The 25,989-nt window shown below is 39.4% G+C and overlaps 1 protein-coding gene across 2 annotated transcripts in view; it reads right to left on the bottom strand.

Annotated features, from left to right (window-relative positions):
• The window catches only part of ERAP1 (endoplasmic reticulum aminopeptidase 1), a 216,039-nt gene that overhangs the window by 15,678 nt on the left and 174,372 nt on the right, over positions 1–25,989 (bottom strand). For both annotated transcript variants that reach the window (XM_053701510.1, XM_053701509.1), the window contains 5 exons: positions 21,305–21,384; positions 14,259–14,442; positions 12,855–13,011; positions 12,481–12,665; positions 5,583–5,744 (listed from right to left, as the gene is read on the bottom strand). In XM_053701510.1, the coding sequence (XP_053557485.1) occupies positions 5,583–5,744; positions 12,481–12,665; positions 12,855–13,011; positions 14,259–14,442; positions 21,305–21,384 (768 nt within the window). The remainder of the gene's footprint in view (positions 1–5,582; positions 5,745–12,480; positions 12,666–12,854; positions 13,012–14,258; positions 14,443–21,304; positions 21,385–25,989) is intronic.

Raw genomic sequence — 25,989 nt, forward strand, 5'->3', positions numbered from 1 at the left:
AACTCTTCTAGCAGAAGAAATTGCAACCAAAAACAAAAAACTTTCCAAGATAATAACTTAATATCAACGGAATGTAAGGGTTCAAACGGAACCCCCTGAAGAACTGAAAGAACTAAGTTGAGACTCCAAGGAGGAGTCAAAGGTTTGTAAACAGGCTTGATTCTAACCAGAGCCTGAACAAAGGCTTGAACATCTGGCACAGCTGCCAGCTTTTTGTGAAGTAACACAGACAAGGCAGAAATCTGTCCCTTCAAGGAACTTGCAGATAATCCTTTCTCCAATCCTTCTTGAAGAAAGGATAGAATCTTAGGAATCTTTACCTTGTCCCAAGGGAATCCTTTAGATTCACACCAACAGATATATTTTTTCCATATTTTGTGGTAAATTTTTCTAGTTACAGGCTTTCTGGCCTGAACAAGAGTATCAATAACAGAATCTGAGAACCCTCGTTTTGATAAGATCAAGCGTTCAATCTCCAAGCAGTCAGCTGGAGTGAGACCAGATTCGGATGTTCGAACGGACCTTGAACAAGAAGGTCTCGTCTCAAAGGTAGCTTCCATGGTGGAGCCGATGACATATTCACCAGATCTGCATACCAAGTCCTGCGTGGCCACGCAGGAGCTATCAAGATCACCGACGCCCTCTCTTGATTGATCCTGGCTACCAGCCTGGGGATGAGAGGAAACGGCGGGAATACATAAGCTAGTTTGAAGGTCCAAGGTGCTACTAGTGCATCTACTAGAGTCGCCTTGGGATCCCTGGATCTGGACCCGTAGCAAGGAACCTTGAAGTTCTGACGAGAGGCCATCAGATCCATGTCTGGAATGCCCCACAGTTGAGTAATTTGGGCAAAGATTTCCGGATGGAGTTCCCACTCCCCCGGATGTAATGTCTGACGACTCAGAAAATCCGCTTCCCAATTTTCCACTCCTGGGATGTGGATTGCAGATAGGTGGCAGGAGTGAGTCTCCGCCCATTGAATGATTTTGGTCACTTCTTCCATCGCCAGGGAACTCCTTGTTCCCCCCTGATGGTTGATGTACGCAACAGTCATCATGTTGTCTGATTGAAACCGTATGAACTTGGCCTTTGCTAGCTGAGGCCAAGCCTTGAGAGCATTGAATATCGCTCTCAGTTCCAGAATATTTATCGGTAGAAGAGATTCTTCCCGAGACCAAAGACCCTGAGCTTTCAGGGGTCCCCAGACCGCGCCCCAGCCCATCAGACTGGCGTCGGTCGTGACAATGACCCACTCTGGTCTGCGGAAGGTCATCCCTTGTGACAGGTTGTCCAGGGACAGCCACCAACGGAGTGAGTCTCTGGTCCTCTGATTTACTTGTATCTTCGGAGACAAGTCTGTATAGTCCCCATTCCACTGACTGAGCATGCACAGTTGTAATGGTCTTAGATGAATGCGCGCAAAAGGAACTATGTCCATTGCCGCTACCATCAAACCTATTACTTCCATGCACTGCGCTATGGAAGGAAGAGGAACGGAATGAAGTGTTTGACAAGAGTTTAGAAGTTTTGTTTTTCTGGCCTCTGTCAGAAAAATCCTCATTTCTAAGGAGTCTATTATTGTTCCCAAGAAGGGAACCCTTGTCGACGGAGATAGAGAACTCTTTTCCACGTTCACTTTCCATCCGTGAGATCTGAGAAAGGCCAGGACTATGTCCGTGTGAGCCTTTGCTTGAGGAAGGGACGACGCTTGAATCAGAATGTCGTCCAAGTAAGGAACTACTGCAATGCCCCTTGGTCTTAGTACCGCTAGAAGGGACCCTAGTACCTTTGTGAAAATCCTTGGAGCAGTGGCTAATCCGAAAGGAAGCGCCACGAACTGGTAATGCTTGTCCAGGAATGCGAACCTTAGGAACCGATGATGTTCCTTGTGGATAGGAATATGTAGATACGCATCCTTTAAATCCACCGTGGTCATGAATTGACCTTCCTGGATGGAAGGAAGAATTGTTCGAATGGTTTCCATTTTGAACGATGGAACCTTGAGAAACTTGTTTAAGATCTTGAGATCTAAGATTGGTCTGAACGTTCCCTCTTTTTTGGGAACTATGAACAGATTGGAGTAGAACCCCATCCCTTGTTCTCCTAATGGAACAGGATGAATCACTCCCATTTTTAACAGGTCTTCTACACAATGTAAGAATGCCTGTCTCTTTATATGGTCTGAAGACAATTGAGACCTGTGGAACCTCCCCCTTGGGGGAAGCCCCTTGAATTCCAGAAGATAACCTTGGGAGACTATTTCTAGTGCCCAAGGATCCAGAACATCTCTTGCCCAAGCCTGAGCAAAGAGAGAGAGTCTGCCCCCCACCAGATCCGGTCCCGGATCGGGGGCCAACATTTCATGCTGTCTTGGTAGCAGTGGCAGGTTTCTTGGCCTGCTTTCCCTTGTTCCAGCCTTGCATTGGTCTCCAGGCTGGCTTGGCTTGAGAAGTATTACCCTCTTGCTTAGAGGACGTAGCACTTGGGGCTGGTCCGTTTCTACGAAAGGGACGAAAATTAGGTTTATTTTTGGCCTTGAAAGACCTATCCTGAGGAAGGGCGTGGCCCTTACCCCCAGTGATATCAGAGATAATCTCTTTCAAGTCAGGGCCAAACAGCGTTTTCCCCTTGAAAGGAATGTTAAGTAGTTTGTTCTTGGAAGACGCATCCGCTGACCAAGATTTCAACCAAAGCGCTCTGCGCGCCACAATAGCAAACCCAGAATTTTTCGCCGCTAACCTAGCCAATTGCAAAGTGGCGTCTAGGGTGAAAGAATTGGCCAATTTGAGAGCACGGATTCTGTCCATAATCTCCTCATAAGGAGGAGAATCACTATCGATCGCCTTTACTAGCTCATCGAACCAGAAACACGCGGCTGTAGTGACAGGGACAATGCATGAAATTGGTTGTAGAAGGTAACCTTGCTGAACAAACATCTTTTTAAGCAAACCTTCTAATTTTTTATCCATAGGATCTTTGAAAGCACAACTATCTTCTATGGGTATAGTGGTGCGTTTGTTTAAAGTAGAAACCGCTCCTTCGACCTTGGGGACTGTCTGCCATAAGTCCTTTCTGGGGTCGACCATAGGAAACAATTTTTTAAATATGGGGGGAGGGACGAAAGGTATACCGGGCCTTTCCCATTCTTTATTTACAATGTCCGCCACCCGCTTGGGTATAGGAAAAGCTTCTGGAAGCCCCGGGACCTCTAGGAACTTGTCCATTTTACATAGTTTCTCTGGGATGATCAAATTCTCACAATCATCCAGAGTGGATAATACCTCCTTAAGCAGAGCGCGGAGATGTTCCAACTTAAATTTAAATGTAATCACATCGGGTTCAGCTTGTTGAGAAATTTTCCCTGAATCTGAAATTTCTCCCTCAGACAAAACCTCCCTGGCCCCCTCAGACTGGTGTAGGGGCATTTCAGAACCATTATCATCAGCGTCCTCATGCTCTTCAGTATCTAAAACAGAGCAGTCGCGCTTGCGCTGATAAGTGGGCATTTTGGCTAAAATGTTTTTGATAGAATTATCCATTACAGCCGTTAATTGTTGCATAGTAAGGAGTATTGGCGCGCTAGATGTACTAGGGGCCTCCTGAGTGGGCAAGACTGGTGTAGACGAAGGAGGGAATGATGCAGTACCATGCTTACTCCCCTCACTTGAGGAATCATCTTGGGCATCATTTTCAGTGTCACATAAATCACATCTATTTAAATGAGAAGGAACCTTGGCTTCCCCACATTCAGAACACAGTCTATCTGGTAGTTCAGACATGTTAAACAGGCATAAACTTGATAACAAAGTACAAAAAACGTTTTAAAATAAAACCGTTACTGTCACTTTAAATTTTAAACTGAACACACTTTATTACTGCAATTGCGAAAAAGTATGAAGGAATTGTTCAAAATTCACCAAAATTTCACCACAGTGTCTTAAAGCCTTAAAAGTATTGCACACCAAATTTGGAAGCTTTAACCCTAAAAATAACGGAACCGGAGCCGTTTTTATCTTTAACCCCTTTACAGTCCCTGGTATCTGCTTTGCTGAGACCCAACCAAGCCCAAAGGGGAATACGATACCAAATGACGCCTTCAGAAAGTCTTTTCTATGTATCAGAGCTCCTCACACATGCGACTGCATGTCATGCTTCTCAAAAACAAGTGCGCAATACCGGCGCGAAAATGAGGCTCTGCCTATGATTAGGGAAAGCCCCTAGAGAATAAGGTGTCTAAAACAGTGCCTGCCGATATTATTTTACAAAAATACCCAGATTAAATGATTCCTCAAGGCTAAATATGTGTATATATGAATCGATTTAGCCCAGAAAATGTCTACAGTCTTAATAAGCCCTTGTGAAGCCCTTATTTACTGTCTGAATAAAAATGGCTTACCGGATCCCATAGGGAAAATGACAGCTTCCAGCATTACATCGTCTTGTTAGAATGTGTCATACCTCAAGCAGCAAAAGACTGCTCACTGTTCCCCCAACTGAAGTTAATTCCTCTCAACAGTCCTGTGTGGAACAGCCATGGATCTTAGTAACGGTTGCTAAAATCATTTTCCTCTTACAAACAGAAATCTTCATCTCTTTTCTGTTTCAGAGTAAATAGTACATACCAGCACTATTTTAAAATAACAAACTCTTGATTGAATAAAAAAAACTACAGTTAAACACTAAAAAACTCTAAGCCATCTCCGTGGAGATGTTGCCTGTACAACGGCAAAGAGAATGACTGGGGTAGGCGGAGCCTAGGAGGGATCATGTGACCAGCTTTGCTGGGCTCTTTGCCATTTCCTGTTGGGGAAGAGAATATCCCACAAGTAAGGATGACGCCGTGGACCGGACACACCTATGTTGGAGAAAAGTACATACTTTAAAACTGCCTTTCAAAAAAGGAGTAGTATCTCCTTGCAACGACTTACAAAGGGGAAGATTCTCCTTTGCCTTCATGTAGAGACCACAGCCCCCTTGTAGGGACTGAATAAAGAAGTAACGGACCCTGCACTGATGAAGTTAAAAGCATTAAGGTAAACACCTTTCAAAATGATGAATAATACATATTGCAATGATTTCTATTATCTTTAACCCACTTTTTAGAGACTTTTGTAATACAGCTATTAAAAAGACTGTTTTATATCCCTTTACCTGCTGGTTTATGGTTTTTAGATCTTGTGTGTTTTTTTTTTGGTCTAAACTCTAGAAGAAGGGGTAATCCTTATATAAATTAGAGCCTTTGGGTATATTTATAAAACTTTGATGTGCATATAGGGGTCCCATGAGCCTCTACTCAAACTCACATATACTCAACAGTGATCACCTGGCTATTAAAACTTATATGGGGCTTTATTTTTAAGTGGGGCTTCAAATCAAGGGTTCATGATGGACCGAAGAGTTAATTAAAGGGACAGTCTACACCTTGGTCAACTTAAAGTCTTAATTTAGATCAAACAGCAAATTGCCCCCCTTTGCTTTCTGTAGCATAAGCACTGAAAAGCTTTATTTCCTGCACTTAATTTTTATTTAACAATATTTTAATACAAAAAAACCCCCACGATAGACAGACAGACAGAATTTACCTTTGCAGTTTCTGTTTGTCTGAACTAAGAGTCAGTGCCGCTTCAATCTGGTACATAATGCTGCTTGTCAACGACCTTTTATACTGCTCAAACAGAAAGTCCCATCCTTCAGATTTCTGAGCGCCAACAGAATAGACAGCAAATGCAACATCACTTGGTAAACTAAAGACGACATTAGATAAATAGTCATAGGTTACTAAACTCATCACATTTATATTGGATGTTGCTATAATAAAACTGCTACAGATGATAAATACAAGGCTGCACAGGAAATGCTATAAAGTTTAGCTGATTTTTTATACAGGATTATGATAAATTACCTGCAATGAAAATCTCATGAGAAATTTGAGAATATCTCCTAAGTCTATTTGTTAAATTTGCACTGTAAACAAACATTTTCTAAAATGCATATAAAAAACAGAATTAAATATTACATTTGGTCATTAAAAGTAGTTAAAGGGATATGAAACCCAAATATTTTCTTCTTTCATTCAGACAGAGCATACCATTTAAAACAATTTGCTTCTATTACCAAATTTGCTTTGTACCCAGGATATTTTGTGTTGAAGAGATACCTAGGTAGGCATCTGGAGCACTAAATGGCAGGAAATAGTGCTGTCACCTAGTGCTCTTGCAAATGGATAACATTATTGCAAAACTGCTGCCATATAGCGCTCCAGAAATGGGCCGGCTCCTAAGCTTATGTCCCTGCTTTTCAACAAAAGATACCAAGAGAACAAATAAAAATTGATAATAGTAAAAGTAAATTAGAAAGTTGTTTAAAATTGCATGCTCTAACTGACTCATGAAAGAAAAATTTGGGGTTTCATATTGCTTTAAAGGGACAGTCAACACTTGCGGTAACATTATGCGATATTGAAAAATAAAAGCGCGTGCAATTTCTGACCGAGGATTGGATTCTGATTTGCTGATCATTTGAAGAACAAGGTAGCTACGTAACTGTGGGGGGAGTTTGGCTGCCATATTTACCTGGTATTAGAGAAGTTATCGACGGTGATTAGTACAAGAAGCAAGTAGGCAAGGCAGAAGGGGTATAGTGCAGGCGGATCTTCGTTTTTTATTTTTCAATATCGCATAGTGTTGACTGTCCCTTTAAGTAAAACCTGTCTAAATCTTGCAGCATATGCTACATGCAATGACATTTTCAATCCAGATATATTATTTGACAGATAAAGATGGCAATCTCACTGGGTTTGTGTTACGAAACAATACCCCACACATTTTACTTATAAACTAATAAGCAATAAAAAAAAATATGATTAGCCTTCAAGATTTTCTACTAATATATCAACAACAAATTGCAAGTTGACTCATCTGTTTTCTATGGCAGTATAGATCAACAAGGATGTTTTACAGTTTTCATCTGAGTAGGTATCATAGCATTGACTCGGAGAGTGAAAAAACTAAATTTATACTTACCTGATAAATTATTTTCTTTCCTGGCATGGAGAGTCCACAAATCCATTCAATTACTAGTGGGAATTCAACTCCTGGCTACCAGGAGGAGGCAAAGAACACCCCAGCAAAGCTTTAAGTATCCTCCCTCTTCCCACAATCCCCAGTCATTCTGCCGAGGAAATATGGAAATAGAAGAGGACACAAAGGGTATAGAGGTGCCTGAAGCTTAGAAAATGACACAAACAATCCAAGCCGTCTAAAAAGGGCGGGTCATGGACTCTCCATGCCAGGAAAGAAAAGAATTTATAAGGTAAACATACATTTTGTTTTCTTTCCAATAGCATGGAGAGTCCACAAATCCATTCAATTACTAGTGGGAACCAATACCCAAGCTAGAGGACACAGAATGGAAGGGAGGGAGAACAAGACAGGCATACCTAAACAGAAGGCACCACCGCTTGAAAAACTATCCTCCCAAAAGAAGCCTCAGCCAAGGGGAAAAGACATCAAATTTGTAGAATTTGCAAAAAGTATGCAACGAGGACCAAGATGCCATTTGTAGATCTGATCTACAGAAGCTTCCTTTCTTAAAAGCCCAAGAAAAAGAGAGACAACCCTAGTGGAATGAGCCGTAATTCTCTCAGGAGACTGTTGTCCAGCTGTCTCAAAAAACAAACAAAAACACTTCGCAACCAAAAAGAAAAAGAGTAGAAGAAGTGTCCTTATGACTCCTCCGTTCACCAGAGAATATAGCAAAAAGGGCAGTAGATTGAAGAAATTCCCTAGTTGCTTGCAGAAAGAACTTCAGAGCACACACACCATCTCCAGGTTGTGCAAGACACATTCCATCTGAGAAGAAGGAATAGGACATAACGGAAGAACGACAAATTATTGATGAATATGGCGGTCTGAAACCATTTTAGGAAGGATCCCAAATTAGTACAAAGTACCATCTGATCCGCATGAAAAATAAGGTATGGAGGGATACACTGTAGAGCCGAAAGATCTGAGACTCTACAAGAAAATACAAACGTTCCAAGATAACAAGTTAAAATCAACAGAGTGCACAGGCTCAAACGGCGCCTGCTGCAGAACGCTAAGAACAAGATGAAGACTCCATGGAGGAGCAAATGGATTAAACACAGGCCTGATCTGACCAAGGCTTGAACAAAGGATTGACCATCTGGCAAGTCCGCCAGCCAAATATGCAAAAGATCACCAGGGCAGAAATCTGACCCTTCAGAGTACTGACTAATGAGCCTTTCTCCAGGCCCTCCTGAAGAAAGGACAGAAGGTAGGGGAACCCTCACCTGACTCAGAGTAAACCCCTAGATTCACACCAATAAAGGTATTTTCACCACACCTTATGGTAAATCTTGCTAGATACTGGCTTACGAGTCTGAAATACAGATCAATAACCCACTCTGAAAACCCTCGTCAATAAAAGACTAGGTGTTCAAACTCCAAGCAGCCAGCTTCATAGAAACTAGGTTTGGATAGAGGAAAGGATCCTGAAGTAGAAGGTCCTTCTTGAGAGACAACTTCCAAGGGGGAAGGGGTGACATCTGCATCAATCTGTGAACCAGATAATGCGAGGCCAGGCTGGGGCGATGAGATCACCAACGCTCGCTCCTTTTTGACACGAGTTATCACCCAAGGAAGAAGGGAAAATGAAGGAAAGGGGTACACTAGACCGAAGACCCAAGGAACCACCAGAGCGTCGATCAGAGCTGCTTATGGATCTCTTGATCTTAACCTGTATTTTGGAAGCTTGGTGAGCAGATGAAACGCCATCAGGAATATGGCAAGGAACTTGAGTGTAGAAGAATATAATATATTTATCTATACACCTGGAGAAAAAATGAAAATATATACACAAAAAAACAAGTATATGGTCATACTCCAGATTGTGCTAAGACCTCCAGTCATACAGTCGTCCGCCTTTACCTTTAAGCCCCTGAGGAGCTCTCAGAAGAAACGAAAACCTCCTCCTCTATCGCTAAGGAACTCCTCGTTCCTGCTGTGGGGCCACTGAAGAGAAGTTGTCCGCTTAGAAAAGATAAATAAGACTGATTTAGCTGAGACATGCTATCTGCGCATCAAGATAGATTTCAATTAGAAATAATTTATAGGGAGGACTGACTCCTTTCAAAATCAGGATCCCACTTAAAGGACCCCAAAGAACTCTTCAGCTGAAAAGCTGACATCCAAAGACACAATCTCTTAAAATGGTCTCAAAATACAAAACCAGGCTGGGCCGCCATAATACGCCCTACGCTTGCGCTTAGCAGAACGTGACAAGGCATGGATAACTTTCGATACCGCCATTTGCAGCTGATCCGCAAAATCTGACGGCCAACGAATCTCTCCCGCAGGAGTAATGGTTGGACCCTGGGGCGCTGCATGTGCAATAGGAGATGGATGCAGGGAACGCACCTCACGGGACGGGGACCCCTCAGAGGTGGACGGCTCAGTAGTACTAGACATTCGTTTGCTCTTAGATGTTGTAACTTTATTAAGGCACGTAGAAAATAGTTGAGCAGGCTGATCCACCAGAACCTCCTCACAATAAACAGAGGAATGAGACTGCATGAGACCTAACGAGTCAGAGTCCTCCATAGCTTGCGATGTTATTAAGGACTAGATTAACTTAGTAAATAGGCACCTTTATAACCTCCAATGGCCGGGGCACTCACCACCTCCTATGACCCAGACTACAGAAACCGTTTTGTCTCCTGCGCCGCTGATCAACAGAGGAAGATAGATAGCCACACCCGGTCACATGGAATGCCCGGCAGGAACCGCCCCTGCCTAAGGAGAAAACGCGCCAAAAAAAAGGCCACGCCATACTCCCGTAAGTCACCTGAAATTTCCACACATTGCCAGAGCCTCAACTTGCACATAATGCAGCAATGACACAATAAACAATATCATGTATAACCCCCCCCCCTGTTTAATAATCCCCTTTCCAGGAATATTAACCCTTCATTCTTTAAAGATAAAAGGCGTCACACTGTGACCCTGTCTTCCGTGTTATCATTATGTAATAAAAATGAAACAATCTTACCAGAATCTATGCCGTGGAACAAAAACACGGCCCTTCAACTGCGACAGGTTAGTAGCCTCGCTCCTGACATGGACTTGAGTGTAAAAAGCAGGCAGCGAAACTCGTCAACGCTGATTGCTTTTGGAGCTGGTTTCGCAGAAAGACTCTCCCTGCATCTCCGGAGTCAAACTTTCATCCATGCTCTCACTGAGAGGCTGACAAGACTACTTAAAACTCCAGTCCCATTCCGAAGAGTACTACCCTCCATAAGAGACTACTCCGATCTTCGGCATTTCTCTGCCGTCATCCTGTAACGAAAGGCAAAGAATGACTGGGGGATGAGGGAGGTGGGGGAGGTATTTAAGCCTTTGGCTGGGGTGTCTTTGCCTCCTCCTGGTGGCCAGGTTCTTAATTACCAACAGTAATAAATGAAGCCCTGGACTCTCCTCCCCTTTAGATGGAAAAAGAATAAAGTCCAAGGAGCTGCCAGAAGATCTGGCTATTGAGAAAGAACAGATGGCGCAAGAACCAGATATCGTCCAGACAGGGTGCCATCGTAATCCTTAGAGACCTGGTCACAGCTTAAACACCTCTTAGGATAGTATCGCAAAAGAACCTGTGAACTAAAAGAGCCGTATAACCCTAGAAAAAACTAAGGGAACTATGGCCAGACTGAAAGGACGGTCTCCTTTAGAAGCACATTGCCAGATGAGGAAGCATGAGCTTAACCAGGTGCAAACCCACGAACTTTGATCAGGAGCGATGTAGCTTATCACTAAGTCACGTCTCCTTCGCCGTCTACAGGTAGAAGGATGGAACCTTATAATTCATCGATGCTAAGGTGCTCATAGATTAGAAGAAAACAATGTGCACACCCATTCAAGGAGCAAAAAGCTGTAGCAGGATTCAAACTGCTACTACTTGCTAGGTCAGAAAGGCAACCGTTAGATTACAACAGACCAAATATATTCCTAAAATTACTAAGGAAAAAATATGACTCACGCAGAAATAAAATCTCCTCGACGAGAAAAAGATTAAACAATACTCTTAGGACCCTAAGATCACAGGCTCTAAATATATATATATATATATATATATATATATATATATATATATATATATATATATATATATATATATATATATTGATATAACCGTGGATAAAAGTAAAACTCAACATACCTCTGGTTACTTAAGTTGTATTTTAAATAGCTTGTAGCCTCAGCTGGGTTCAAAATCATGATCTTCACCTTGCTAGTCAGACAAAAGCTAATGGTGCAGGGAGCACTGTCACTGAATAAAACAATTCAAGATAAGGAAGCCCTTATGTAAACTTGCCCTCACATCCCCTAGAGGTAAAATAATGGGAAAACCATTTTATTACGGTTAGTAACTTCTGGTAATAACGCTATGAGGCGGATGCAGCTAGAAGAACTACAGCACTTAGACACCTCCAGAGCTAGCTGCATTAAATAACGATTCCCCCTACTTTGGACCTGAAACCAAGCCCTAGTATGAGAAGGGAAATACGTCTTCATCATCTTACAGTACTCTTAAGAATGGTCTTACTGTATATACTGAAAAGGTCACACACATGGCCGGAACTCCGGTGCCAATAAGGGGAAAACGCAGCGCCCTATAAAAACTGCCCAACTAAATCCCCACAATGAAGAGATTATCTGGTAATAGCCCCCAGAGACTGTAAAATAAATATAGGGATTAACCCCCAAAGTGATGGACCTTCTCACCTAGAAGGGACAAGCACTTACCTCTGGAGTTCAGCTGCAGGTAGGTACAGCAACCCAGGTATGAAGAAAAAGAAAAACAGAGTAACCAACCCTGGGTTCCTATGCAGGGGTAGCATAAATGTTGGAAGGTAAGCAAAGACTACCTCACCATCTTACAACTGCTAAAAGCCACCATTATTCTTACTAAAGAGATTGACAAGGACACAGCATAGCTCCAAATCCTTGCTTGCAGGGAAAAGTACCCATTAAAGGATTAATATCTTCAGACACGTTCTTTGCACATCCATCCTAATGAATAAGGCAAAGAATGACTGGGAATTGTGGGAAGTGGGAGGATACTTTGCTTTGCTGGGGTGTTCTTTGCCTCCTCCTGGTGGCCAGGAGTTTAATTCCCACTAGTAATTGAATGGATTTGTGGACAATCCATGCCATTGGAAAGAAAAACCCCATATATTGTTAATGTTGCACTTCAGAGAATATTTAAATAGAATTCAATTGTAACGCTACTGTTTGGATAAAAAATACAAGCTAAGTATCACTTGCATGTAGTACCTCAGAGCCATTAGTTAAATGAGCATGCTTGGTGAATCCATGGATAAACAGTTGTTCCCTTACTCGATAAAAAGAAAAACCATGTATGTATAAAAAATATCTGAAAGTAGGAAAAACAAACAAAATAAAACACCTGATTCTTCCACCAGACTCTTGCCATTCCTTAAATAGTTTCTCTGCTTTGTCTACACATGGTTGATATTTCCTTATACAGGCAAAGACAAGCAGGTGGCTGCGTAGCATTCTCTCAGAGACTGTGCCTTCATCTGTCCATGACTGAGCATCAATGAGGTTGTGGAAAAGATTTAGAATATACCTCTAATAAAAAAAAACAAAGTCGTTCTGAAATTTGGTCCATGCATAGAAAGAGTAAACAGCAAATTTTATTTGTTCATTAAGTTTTATTTTTTTATTTAAATAGGTTTTTTTTAAAACAGTATATTGCAGTAGTTGAAAGCACAGTGGATCATATATCATTATAATGTATACTAGCTGGGAACCAGTTACCTTTGTTTGATTTTCAACTTCCTTCATGTCTCTCTTTTCCATTAACTTGTACATAGGAACCAGTTCATGGAACCCTTGAAATACTGGCATAATTTTATTTTCTTGTTTCAAGTACAATGTTAGACTGAGAGCTTTGTCTATTGGTATACGTCCAATGCTAATAAAGAAGGTGAAAAAAGGTGTTTTTAAAGGATTTAAGGCATTGCTTATTCATTTAGACATAAAACATTCTACAAGGTCATGAAAACAATAGGTTTAACTTTTTAAGCAATGTTTATATGTTTAGTCAAAGTGTCTCATAAATTGTGAAAGAAATACTGGCATTGAACTGGTCAACACAGAATGTCTGCTTAAGGGCTTCATGAAAGCGATATTTGCGCTCCACTGTATAAAACCAGCGCATGTTAATGTGCACTGGTATTACAAGCTGCCAGCAATGCAAACGCTGGCTCGCGTTCGCATTGCTGGGAAGCATTGCGCTCACAAGAATGCACTTCCATAGGCTCCAATTAGAGCCTCGTTCTGATGCCGTCAGAGACAATAATTTAGCACTCCACTTGTAATCTAGCCCTAAATGTTTTGACTTATCTCCAAATTATGCAAATTTATAAACATTTATAATCATTCAAAGCAAAAAGGTACACAAAAGTGAGCACCAGTTTTTAAGTCTCCTCTATAGGAGAATCTGCCTGCCCCGTATTGACCAAACCTCAGCACTTAGCTAACAGATGTCATGTGCAGGCAGTGCACTGCTAGGGATGGGTGGTGAGCTACTCTATGTAAAGAAAGGATCTGCCCACTGGGATTCTGGGTGAGGGAAAGGAAGTGCACTCATAACATGGCGCTGTAAGCAAATGTCATCTGGAATGATGAAAGTGAGGATACAAATCCCATTATTCCACCAAATTGTAGAAGTTGTTGCCTCCATTTTCCAGAGTGCTACTTTCCTTGAGTTTTAGATGAGTGTATAAAGGATGGATGTGTGTAAGTTCATCATCTGTTCCTACCTCTATGATGTTACTGGGAGTAATAATGCAAACCACTGGTAAAAAAAAATCTTAGTTATCATAGGGTTAAGAGCAAAACCATACAGATTAAACACATCTGTTGTGATCTCATTTTACAAATTGTATTTCAATATATATTTTTGTCATTGTAATCAATTGTATATTGTTGGGAAGTGTGATCAAAATTTTTAACCCACACTTCCCAATATGCTGGCTTACATGAGCTGCACTGCAAGGGTTTCAAAACTGCAAATGATTATTTGATAAATGGAGCCCAATGCTGTGACATACAGTTTAATCAGTTCACCTTTCCTCAAAGCACTACTGTAGGCCTAAACTACATTGTGCAATCTGAGGGGGGGGGGGAAATGTATACAAAACTTCTAGTTAACCTTACCTTACAAGCTGAAAGGCATTATTGATTAGACTGGCTCTGTCATTGCCACCAATGGCTGTGTGGTTTTCTTTTAATAACTTAATCAATGCATCCCACCCGTCTCCTTCATAATGTACTATGTAATAGCCGTTCATCCCCAGATTAAACTTAATCCATTTTATTTCTTCTGGAAGGACTATGACATCTGGAAGAGAGTACCAAATAAAGAAATGAAAGTTATAAAATCAAGACATAATATGATGCATTTTGCTATGTGCGAATCGCGAATATACAATTTTGTTCTATGGCAGCATTTTCAATTAAACTGCAGCAGCCATTTGAATTTGTAAAATCACTCAAATTACAATATCAATAACAGTTAAAACACACAAAGAACATATGAAAAAGACTTCAAGTAAAAAAACATAATTTATGTAAGAACTTACCTGATAAATTAATTTCTTTCATATTGGCAAGAGTCCATGAGCTAGTGACGTATGGGATATACATTCCTACCAGGAGGGGCAAAGTTTCCCAAACCTCAAAATGCCTATAAATACACCCCTCACCACACCCACAATTCAGTTTAACGAATAGCCAAGAAGTGGGGTGATAAGAAAGGAGCGAAAGCATCAAACAAGGAATTGGAATAATTGTGCTTTATACAAAAAAATCATAACCACCACAAAAAGGGTGGGCCTCATGGACTCTTGCCAATATGAAAGAAATGAATTTATCAGGTAAGTTCTTACATAAATTATGTTTTCTTTCATGTAATTGGCAAGAGTCCATGAGCTAGTGACGTATGGGATAGCAGATACCCAAGATGTGGAACTTCCACGCAAGAGTCACTAGAGAGGGAGGGATAAAATAAAGACAGCCAATTCCGCTGAAAAAAATAATCCACAACCCAAATCAAAAAGTTTTAATCTTAAAATGAAAAAAACTGAAATTATAAGCAGAAGAATCAAACTGAAACAGCTGCCTGAAGTACTTTTCTACCAAAAACTGCTTCTGAAGAAGAAAAAATATCAAAATGGTAGAATTTAGTAAAAGTATGCAAAGAAGACCAAGTTGCTGCTTTGCAAATCTGATCAACAGAAGCTTCATTCCTAAAAGCCCAGGAAGTAGAAACTGACCTAGTAGAATGAGCCGTAATCCTTTGAGGCGGGGATTTACCCGACTCCACATAAGCATGATGAATCAAAGACTTTAACCAAGACGCCAAAGAAATGGCAGAAGCCTTCTGACCTTTCCTAGAACCAGAAAAGATAACAAATAGACTAGAAGTCTTTCTGAAATCTTTAGTAGCTTCAACATAATATTTCAAAGCTCTTACTACATCCAAAGAATGTAAAGATCTCTCCAGAGAATTCTTAGGATTAGGACACAATGAAGGGACAATAATTTCTCTACTAATGTTGTTAGAATTCACAACTTTAGGTAAAAATTTAAATGAAGTCCGCAACACCGCCTTATCCTGATGAAAAATCGGAAAAGGAGATTCACAAGAAAGAGCAGATAACTCAGAAACTCTTCTAGCAGAAGAGATGGCCAAAAGGAACAAAACTTTCCAAGAAAGTAATTTAATATCCAGAGAATGCATAGGTTCAAACGGAGGAGCCTGTAAAGCCCTCAGAATCAAATTAAGACTCCAAGGAGGAGAGATTGACTTAATGACAGGCTTGATACGAACCAAAGCCTGTACAAAACAATGAATATCAGGATGATTAGCAATCTTTCTGTGAAAAAGAACAGAGAGAGCAGATATTTGTCCTTTCAAAGAACTTGCAGACAAACCCTTATCCAAACCATCCTGAAGAAACTGTAAAATTCTAGGAATTCTAAAAGAATGCCAAGAGAATTTATGAGAAGAACACCCTCGGTAAAAAATCTTTCTAGACACAGATTTACGAGCCTGTAACATAGTATTAATCACTGAGTCAGAGAAACCTCTATGACTAAGTATCAAGCGTTCAATCTCCATACCTTCAAATTTAATGATTTGAGATCCTGATGGAAAAATGGGCCTTGAGATAGAAGGTCTGGCCTTAACGGAAGTGTCCAAGGTTGGAAACTGGCCATCCGAATGAGATCCACATACCAAAACCTGTGTGGCCATGCTGGAGCCACCAGCAGTACAAACGAACGCTCCATTAGGATTTTGGAAATCACTTTTGGAAGAAGAACTAGAGGCGGAAAGATATAAGCAGGTTGATAATTCCAGGGAAGTGACAACGCGTCCACCGCTTCCGCCTGAGGATCCCTGGATCTGGACAGATACCTGGGAAGTTTCTTGTTTAGATGAGATCTATTTCTGGAAGTCCCCAGATTTGAACAATCTGAAGAAATACCTCTGGGTGAAGAGACCATTCGCCCGGATGTAACGTCTGGTGACTGAGATAATGCGCTTCCCAATTGTCTATACCTGGGATGTGAACCGCAGAGATTAGACAGGAGCTGGATTCCGCCCATACAAGTATCCGAGATACTTCTTTCATAGCCTGAGGACTGTGAGTTCCACCTTGATGATTGACATACGCCACGGTTGTGACATTGTCTGTCTGAAAACAAATAAATGATTCTCTCTTCAGAAGAGGCCAGAACTGAAGAGCTCTGAAAATCGCACAGAGTTCCAAAATGTTGATTGGTAATCTCGCCTCCTGAGATTCCCAAACCCCCTTCGCTGTCAGAGATCCCCATACAGCTCCCCAACCTGAAAGACTCGCATCTGTTGAGATCACAGTCCAGGTTGGACGAACAAAAGAGGCCCCTTGAATTAAATGATGGTGATCCAACCACCAAGTCAGAGAAGATCGAACATTGGGATTTAAGGATATTAATTGTGATATCTTTGTATAATCCCTGCACCATTGGTTCAGCATACAAAGCTGGAGAGGTCTCATGTGAAAACGAGCAAAGGAGATTGCGTCCAATGCAGCAGTCATGAGACCTAGAATTTCCATGCACAAAGCTACAGAAGGGAATAATTGAGACTGAAGGTTTCGACAGCCTGAAATCAATTTCAGACGTCTCTTTTCTGTTAGAGACAAAGTCATGGACACTGAATCTATTTGGAAACCCAAAAAGGTTACCCTTGTCTGAGGAATCAAGGAACTCTTTGGTAAATTGATCCTCCAACCATGTCTTTGAAGAAACAACACAAGTTGATTCGTATGAGATTCTGCAGAATGTAAAGACTGAGCAAGTACCAAGATATCGTCCAAATAAGGAAATACCGCAATACCCTGTTCTCTGATTACAGAGAGAAGGGCACCGAGAACCTTTGAAAAGATGATTGGAGCTGTTGCTAGGCTAAAAGGAAGAGCAACAAACTGGTAATGCTTGTCTAGAAGAGAGAATCTCAGGAACTGATAGTGGTCTGGATGAATTGGAATATGAAGATATGCATCCTGTAAGTCTATTGTAGACATATAATGCCCTTGCTGAACAAAAGGCAGAATAGTCCTTATAGTCACCATTTTGAATGTTGGTATCCTTACATAACGATTCAATATTTTTAGATCCAGAACTGGTCTGAAAGAATTCTCCTTCTTTGGTACAATGAACAGATTTGAATAAAACCCCAGACCCCGTTCCAGATCTGGAACTGGCACAATTACCCCAGCCGACTCCAGGTCTGAAACACATTTCAGAAATGCCTGAGCCTTTACTGGGTTTACTGGAATGCGTGAGAGGAAAAATCTTCTCACAGGCGGTCTTACCTTGAAACCTATTCTGTACCCTTGAGAAACAATGTTCTGAATCCAAAGATTTTGAGTCGAATTGATCCAAACATCTTTGAAAAATCGTAACCTGCCCCCTACCAGCTGTACTGGAATGAGGGCCGCACCTTCATGCAGATTTGGTAGCTGGTTTTGACTTTCTAAAAGGCTTGGATTTATTCCAGACTGGAGAAGGTTTCCAAACGGAAACTGTTCCTTTAGGGGAAGGGTCAGGCTTCTGTTCCTTATTCTGACGAAAGGAACGAAAAAGATTAGCAGCCTTATATTTACCTTTAGATTTTTTGTCCTGAGGCAAAAAAGCTCCCTTCCCCCCAGTAACAGTTGAAATTATTGAATCCAACTGAGAACCAAATAATGTATTACCTTGGAAAGAAAGAGAAAGCAACATTGACTTAGAAGTCATATCTGCATTCCAAGATTTAAGCCATAAAGCTCTTCTAGCTAAAATAGCTAAAGACATATACCTGACATCAATCCTAATGATATCAAAATGGCATCACAAACAAAGTTATTAGCATGTTGAAGAAGTTTAACAATGCTATAAGCATTATGGTCTGACACTTGTTGTGCTAAAGCCTCCAACCAGAAGGTGGAAGCTGCAGCAACATCAGCCAAAGAAATAGCAGGTCTAAGAAGATTACCTGAACATAAATAAGCCTTCCTTAGAAAGGATTCAAGCTTCCTAGCTAAAGGATTCTTAAAAGAAGTACTATCTGCCGTAGGAATAGTAGTACGTTTAGCAAGAGTAGAAACAGCCCCATCAACTTTGGGGAGTTACCTGAACATAAATAAGCCTTCCTTAGAAAGTATTCAAGCTTCCTAGCTAAAGGATTCTTAAAAGAAGTACTATCTGCCGTAGGAATAGTAGTACGTTTAGCAAGAGTAGAAACAGCCCCATCAACTTTGGGGAGTAAATGAAGTACCCAGACTATTCCATTCCCTAGAAATTACTTCTGAAATAGCATCAGGAACTGGAAAAACTTCTGGAATAACTACATGAGGTTTAAAAACTGAATTTAAACGCTTATTAGTTTTAATATCAAGAGGACTAGACTCCTCCATATCTAATGCAATCAACACTTCTTAAAGTAAAGCACGAATAAACTCCATCTTAAACAAATATGAAGATTTATCAGTGTCAATAACTGAGGCAGAATCTTCTGAACCAGATAGATCCTCATCAGAGATAGATAAGTCAGAATGATGGCGGTTATTTAAAAATTCATCTGAAATATGAGAAGTTTTAATAGACTTTTTACGTTTACTAGAAGGAGGAATAACAGACAGAGCCTTCCGAATAGAATTAGAAACAAATTCTTTAACATTAACAGGAACATCCTGAACATTAGATGTTGAAGGAATAACTACAGGTAATGGATTATTACTAATGGAAATATTATCCGCGTTAGATAGTTTATCATGACAACTAACACAAACTACAGCCGGAGGAACAGTTACCAAAAGTTTACAACAAATGCACTTAGCTTTGGAAGAACCAACATCAGGCAGTGTCTTTCCAGAAGTAGATTCTGATCCAGGGTCAGGTAGTGACATCTTGCAATATGTAATAGAAAAAACAACAACATATAAAGCAAAATTATCAAATTCCTTAAATGACAGTTTCAGGAATGGGAAAAAATGCAAAACAAAACAAGCCTCTAGAAACCAGAAGCAACTAAAAAGTGAGACTGAAATAATGTGAAAAAAACTGGCGCCAAGTATGACGCCCACATTTTTTGGCGGCAAAAAAAATCTGCAACAAACATGCGTCAAAAATGACGCAACTACGTGAAAACTTCCGGCGCCAACTATGACGCCGGAAATGACGATATTCCCGCGCCAAAAATGACGCAATAAATTGTAGCATTTTCTGCACCCGCAAGCCTAACAGCCCGCAATTTAGAAGAAAAAAGTCAATTGAAAATTTTAAGGTAAGAAAAATATTTAGTTCATATGCATTTTTCCAAAAAAAGAAACAGACAGTCTGAAAGAAGGAATACTGATTATCCTGAATCATGGCAAATATAAGTTTAAAACATATATTTAGAACTTTACATATAAAGTGCCCAACCATAGCTTAGAGTGTCATAAATAAAATAAGACTTACTTACCCTAAGACACTCATCTACATATAGTAGATAGCCAAACCAGTACTGAAACGAGAATCAGTAGAGGTAATGGTATATAAGAGTATATCGTCGATCTGAAAAGGGAGGTAGGAGAAGAAATCTCTACGACCGATAACAGAGAACCTATGAAATAGATCCCCTAGAGGAAGACCATGGTATTCAAATAGGCAATACTCTCTTCACATCCCTCTGACATTCACTGCACTCTGAGAGGAAAACCGGGCTTCAGCCTGCTGCAAAGCGCATATCAACGTAGAAATCTAGCACAAACTTACTTCACCACCTCCATGGGAGGCAAAGTTTGTAAAACTGAATTGTGGGTGTGGTGAGGTTTGGGAAACTTTGAGGTTTGGGAAACTTTGCCCCTCCTGGTAGGAATGTATATCCCATACGTCACTAGCTCATGGACTCTTGCCAATTACATGAAAGAAATGGCAGCTAACTGACCCAATATTTAGAATGAATGCCTCATGTGTTCGAATGAAGGTTTTGAAAATCAAGGTAAGTTCAGGATTAAACCTATAGAAAGCTTGATGGAATCTATGTTCTTTGTCGTTGCTGTAGCCATTTAGAGACAGAATGTGTTCCTGCACTAACCTAACCGATAACTGTGTACAATGTGGCAGACTCAGGCAAATTTCACCATAATTGATGGAAACGCTCAAGCATCTCTGGAGTGCGTAGGACTAAAACCATACCCAAACGTGTTTTACAGCAAAAGCAGGAAAATAAATCATGAATGTATATTTTAGGTTTAGTTTCGTTTTTGGGACATTAAAGTCAAAACTAAACTTCCATGATTCAAATAGAAATACAGTTTTAACAAACTTTCTAATTTACTTCTGTTATCAAATTCTCTTGGTATTATTGAAGATCATATCTGTAAATGCTCAGGAACATGAATGGATTTTGAGCACTATACGGCAGCAGCGTCTACATAGTGTACCTGTATAATATTTTATTTATGACACCTCATATACTTGGAAAAGTTATTTGTTCAGTTGCTGAACAGTAAATGAGCTATTGCAAATAAACATTTATACAAAAGGACAGCTGATTATGAAGTCAGAATAACAGACTATTATAAATAGTGACTCACTTGTTATTTTTTTTATTTATTAATATTTTAGAATTTGGAGGATTCTCAATATTATACTGACTAGTAAATATATATAACAATGGCAAACTGTACCTTTCTGTGTTTTCAGCAGAAATCTTTGAATACGGTTGCTTTTGCTTGTAACGTAGGTTAGTGGAATATGCCACAATAATCTAGATAATAAACACATATAACAACCTTTAAAAAATAAGTTTTGGCAATAAAATAAAATAAATATTAAAAGATCTGATACTATAGGTCTGTGGTGTTCAAAATATTAAAAACTGGAAAGAAAATGTGTTAAATTACATGCAATTGTGTTACTTTGTTTTCTTGCTCTCTGCATTTAAATTCAGCATTAGAATTTCAGAAAACATTCATACTACGAAACCAGAAATTCAATTTATACTTTTCTAAATTAAGAAATTACATATCGGTTATTCACAAGATTCAAAGAATAATTGAATAATATATTTATTGCCCTTTATTTTGTGTTATTCATTTTATTTAATTACAGATAATTAAGGTAGAACCAGCTAGGGGCCAACAAACTTTTTTTTCCTTTTTTGGATCTAGCAACATGCAATTAAGGCAGTGAGCCATTGTTCCTTGGTTAACTTGTGTTCACTTGCTCTTTGGATTAGTTTATCCCATTAAACTAATTATTATAAAACAGGCAATTTAAGCTATATAAATAATAAAAAATAAATAAATATAGAAATATGGGTCCCATGATGATGAAACTTCTAATTGTGTTGGAATCTTATTACAAATACATAATTGAAAACAACTAGTCCTGTTTGTAATTTTGGCCACTCAAATAGGAATGAACATTTTTGGGGGGTATATTTGTTAAGAATCATGAATGATGCCAGCTGTTTTTTTGGGGGCAAAGGTTTAACATTCATTTTAACAAATAAATCTTAAATTTGATATTTGAATGTTCCATTCATTAGAAGGAAATATAATGACTGAATGTTTATCTCTACAGAAGTTAATCTATGTATAATAACAAACATGATATTCAATTAGAATTTAGATGTAAATTCCCTTAGCTTTCAATGTAAATGTATGGAAATCCACATTTTAGTGTATTAACTAAAGTTACATTTGAATATATAAATAATAAGGGCTAGATTATGAGTGGAGCAATAACTGTAGCGCGCAAGCGATGTGGGGTATTTAGTAAACGCGTTTGAGCACAATCTAATTTAACATGCATCTGGTTTGCACGACTTCAGAGCGCTGGCTAATTGTTACGTGAGACAAAAAAGTGGCACAAAAAGCAGCATCAAACATACATTTAACAGCATAGTTAAAAGGTTATAAATCGGGGGGGGGGGGGGGCGTGTCTAACCACGACTGTGATGGCTGCATTCTAACTAGGGCTCTACAGAAGAGCGTTTAAAATTGCTGTTTTTCACTCTTATATATCACATACCAAGCTTGATTCGAGATAATTAGTGCTTGTGGAACAGTATTGGTCATTATTTGCTGTTTAATCTTTGCCCAGCAGTCCAGAATTTATGAGGTACGCAGCAGAGGCCTGTTGACGGCCTGGAACCTCAGCCACCCCTCCATATTTCTGACGCTATCAGATATTACCAGCCAGTTGTGCTGAAGAATAAAATACACTCTACACATCATTCTACCGCAAGGGTAAGAAGAAAAATTGTGCCTTGACCTTTCCTGCAATATACTGTATACAACAGTGCATCTACAAGTTTTGCTTAATAAAGCCCTACTACTATCACTAAAGAAGTGGTGAGAACAATATGGCGGCGGCAAATAATTGGCGTGAGTCGATGTTACAACTACTTGACATACGCTTTGAGGAACTTGAGAGGAGCCTAATTAGTGTCCTATCATATGCTTGTGATCACTCACCTCATGTAGAGGGAAAGCGGAGTCCACAGATACAGGGAGTTTCGTCAGACTCATCGCCCGGTGTGGAGGCTATTGAGGGCAAGCAGCTGCAGTTGGCTGTGGAGTCCATTTATGTCTACCCAGAACTTTCTGTTTCCCTTCATGAAGAGAATCCCCTTTACCTACCTGTCGCTACTTGGGTGAGTCAATTACCCTGTTTTCTAGTCTCAGATGGAGGAGATGGGACCGGCCCCTTGAGAGAGGCCATGGAGACCCTGCATGCACTCAAGGGGGTTCTGATTATTAAAACGGCAAGACACCCGACTTTCCAGCATGTCAAGCTCCTACCTGAAGATGTGCTATACTTGCTTGTGAAATACTGGGGACACTTACAGCAGCTGCTGGTTAACTCCTTCAACAGAGCAGGAGTAGGCTGAATTTACATCTTCAAAGTTTGATAGAGCCGCAAGTCCTTTGTTTCTTTTATTTTTATATTATTCTTTTTTAAGCCATTTGACTCTTGCAATATGTTTGTATAGCCTTTGGCTGGATGTGTCTGGCTTTGAAGGTGATAATTGTCGTTTTGACAGTGGGACACTGAGTTGGAGATCTGAACCAGAGTTAACAGCTACCGCACTTCCATTACTGAAGTCCATTACATTTATCTCCTAGTGCCCTAAATGCATATGACTATAACGTTTTTATGTGGATATCAGTGAATGTTTACAGAATATTATTGTTTAATAAGTTAGCATAACTTTTTACAGAGTTGTTTAGTGCAAAGGTTATTTGTTGATTATCTATCCCTCTGAATTTAGTACATTTTTACTTTTGAATTTCTGACAGTGTTAATGATGTCCTCCATGTTCTGTTATCGGCAGAAGGATTTCAGTATCACAAGTAGCCTGGCATTGTTTTATATTCTTGAAGGGAATTAGGGACTTCTTTAGAATGTGGAGACACATAATTATTAGTCAGTACTGCCTACATTTACCTAAATAAGCTCTCTCCCTATTCAGTGTTCCATTCAGTTCAAGCTATCTCTCCAGCCATAAGACGGACTAAAAAGTATTTCTTCACATGGTCTTCTGTCAATGCCGGAAATCTCCACTAGAGGGAAGTAGAACTCTAAAAAATGATCAAATAAACCCTTCATAACATTACTCACTGAAGGGATAGTTAGTGTGAAATCCCCACAATAGAGTGTGAAATAGCCCCTCCTGATTTATTTTCTATAGAGTACAAACAGGACCTCATATAACTATATCTATAGACTGCTAAGGACTCAAGAGTGATATTACAGTTTTGTAGCTGATATATAGGCTATTAATGAGTACCCATGGTTCTGATTTTATGACATAGATTTGCCTATCACAGTTAATAGCCATGTATATATTCTCTATCTGTGAACCAAAAATGACTAATACATTACTAGTGCCATATATAATTGTACAGTATAGTTTGCTTTATCAGAATATGCGCTATTGTTACTTTTCTTTTATACCTTGGAAAATTTATATATGCAAACAGCTATTGATATGTGGTTTCATGAATATGTGTGTATACAAGTTTACATTTATATGTGTTGGCGCCAATATTATATATCCTTCCACATAAGTAGATGGGTATAATGTGGTTATCTAGTGGTTCTTGTTTCCTAAGTTAATAGTTTAGTTATTTATATCTATCATCTGCAATGCTGTGTATAAGAATTATGTATTTATGTTCTCTTATTTCTTACCTAGTTTATGGGCCCAAAAGTGGCCCTATATTGCAGGACAAATTATGACGGTTCAGGTTTACTCTGTTCTTTCAAATAAAAAAAGGTAAAATGAATTTAATTATCCGGGACCCAAGAGTGGTTCCTTTGATTTCAGGCTAACCTCTGCAACGTTAATAATTTTATGTTAATATGAGGTCCAAAAGTGGCTTCATCTATCATTGAAGCGCTATGTATACAAATGTTCAAGATAACGGTCATGTTAATGTGTAATGTTTATTCTGTCAGATCTACCGTACTTATACTGCTGAAAACATTTCTTTTGTTTTATGATGATACATATTATATGTATGCCTTGCAATATACCTCAATAAAAATATTTAAAACCTTAAAAAAAAAAAAAAGGTTAGAAATCTTTTGTGTTTTGCACATATAAACATTACACCATTAGAAAGTTTAAAGGGCCACTAAACCCAAAATCTTTCTTTCATGATTCAGATAGAACATACAAATTTAAACAACATTACAATTTACTTCTATTATTTATTTTGCTTCATTTTTTAGATATCCTTATTTGAAGAAAAAGCAATGCACATGGGTGAGCCAATCACGTGAGACTTCTATGTGCAGCAACCAATCAGCAGCTACTGAGCATATCTAGATATGCTTTTCAGCAAAGAATATCAAGAGAATAAAACAAATTAGATAATAGAAGTAAATTAGAAAGATATTTAAAAATGCATTCTCTTTCTAAATCATGAAAGAAAAAATGTGGGTATCAAGGCCCTTTAAGTAATTCCCATAAAAAAACACTTACTGTTAACTCAAAACAAAGCTTGAATATAAATAAAAATGATGTTTTTATTTCAGCAATAAACAGCTTTAATTCCCGCCCCTATTTGAAGGCAGGATTTACTGATTACACATTCAATTCTTTCCGCCAATCACGCTGCAGCACTGAGACGGTTATTTGAATATTCATTAAAAGTGTCTCTTCCAAATTTGCATGCGCCGTATAAACTTAGGGCAATTGCATGCATAATGAAGAGTTAATTGCCCGTACTTCATGTTCACATGTGCATCTAGTAACTGACGTAATGAGATAGCTGCCGTTTCACATAGCCTTTGTTTTTCCTGCTGTCATTCTTTAACTTATTTTATGGGGTTAAAAAGCCATATAAGCACTGCCAGA

This window comes from Bombina bombina, chromosome 2 (assembly GCF_027579735.1).
Source record: "Bombina bombina isolate aBomBom1 chromosome 2, aBomBom1.pri, whole genome shotgun sequence".
Lineage (NCBI taxonomy): Eukaryota > Metazoa > Chordata > Amphibia > Anura > Bombinatoridae > Bombina > Bombina bombina.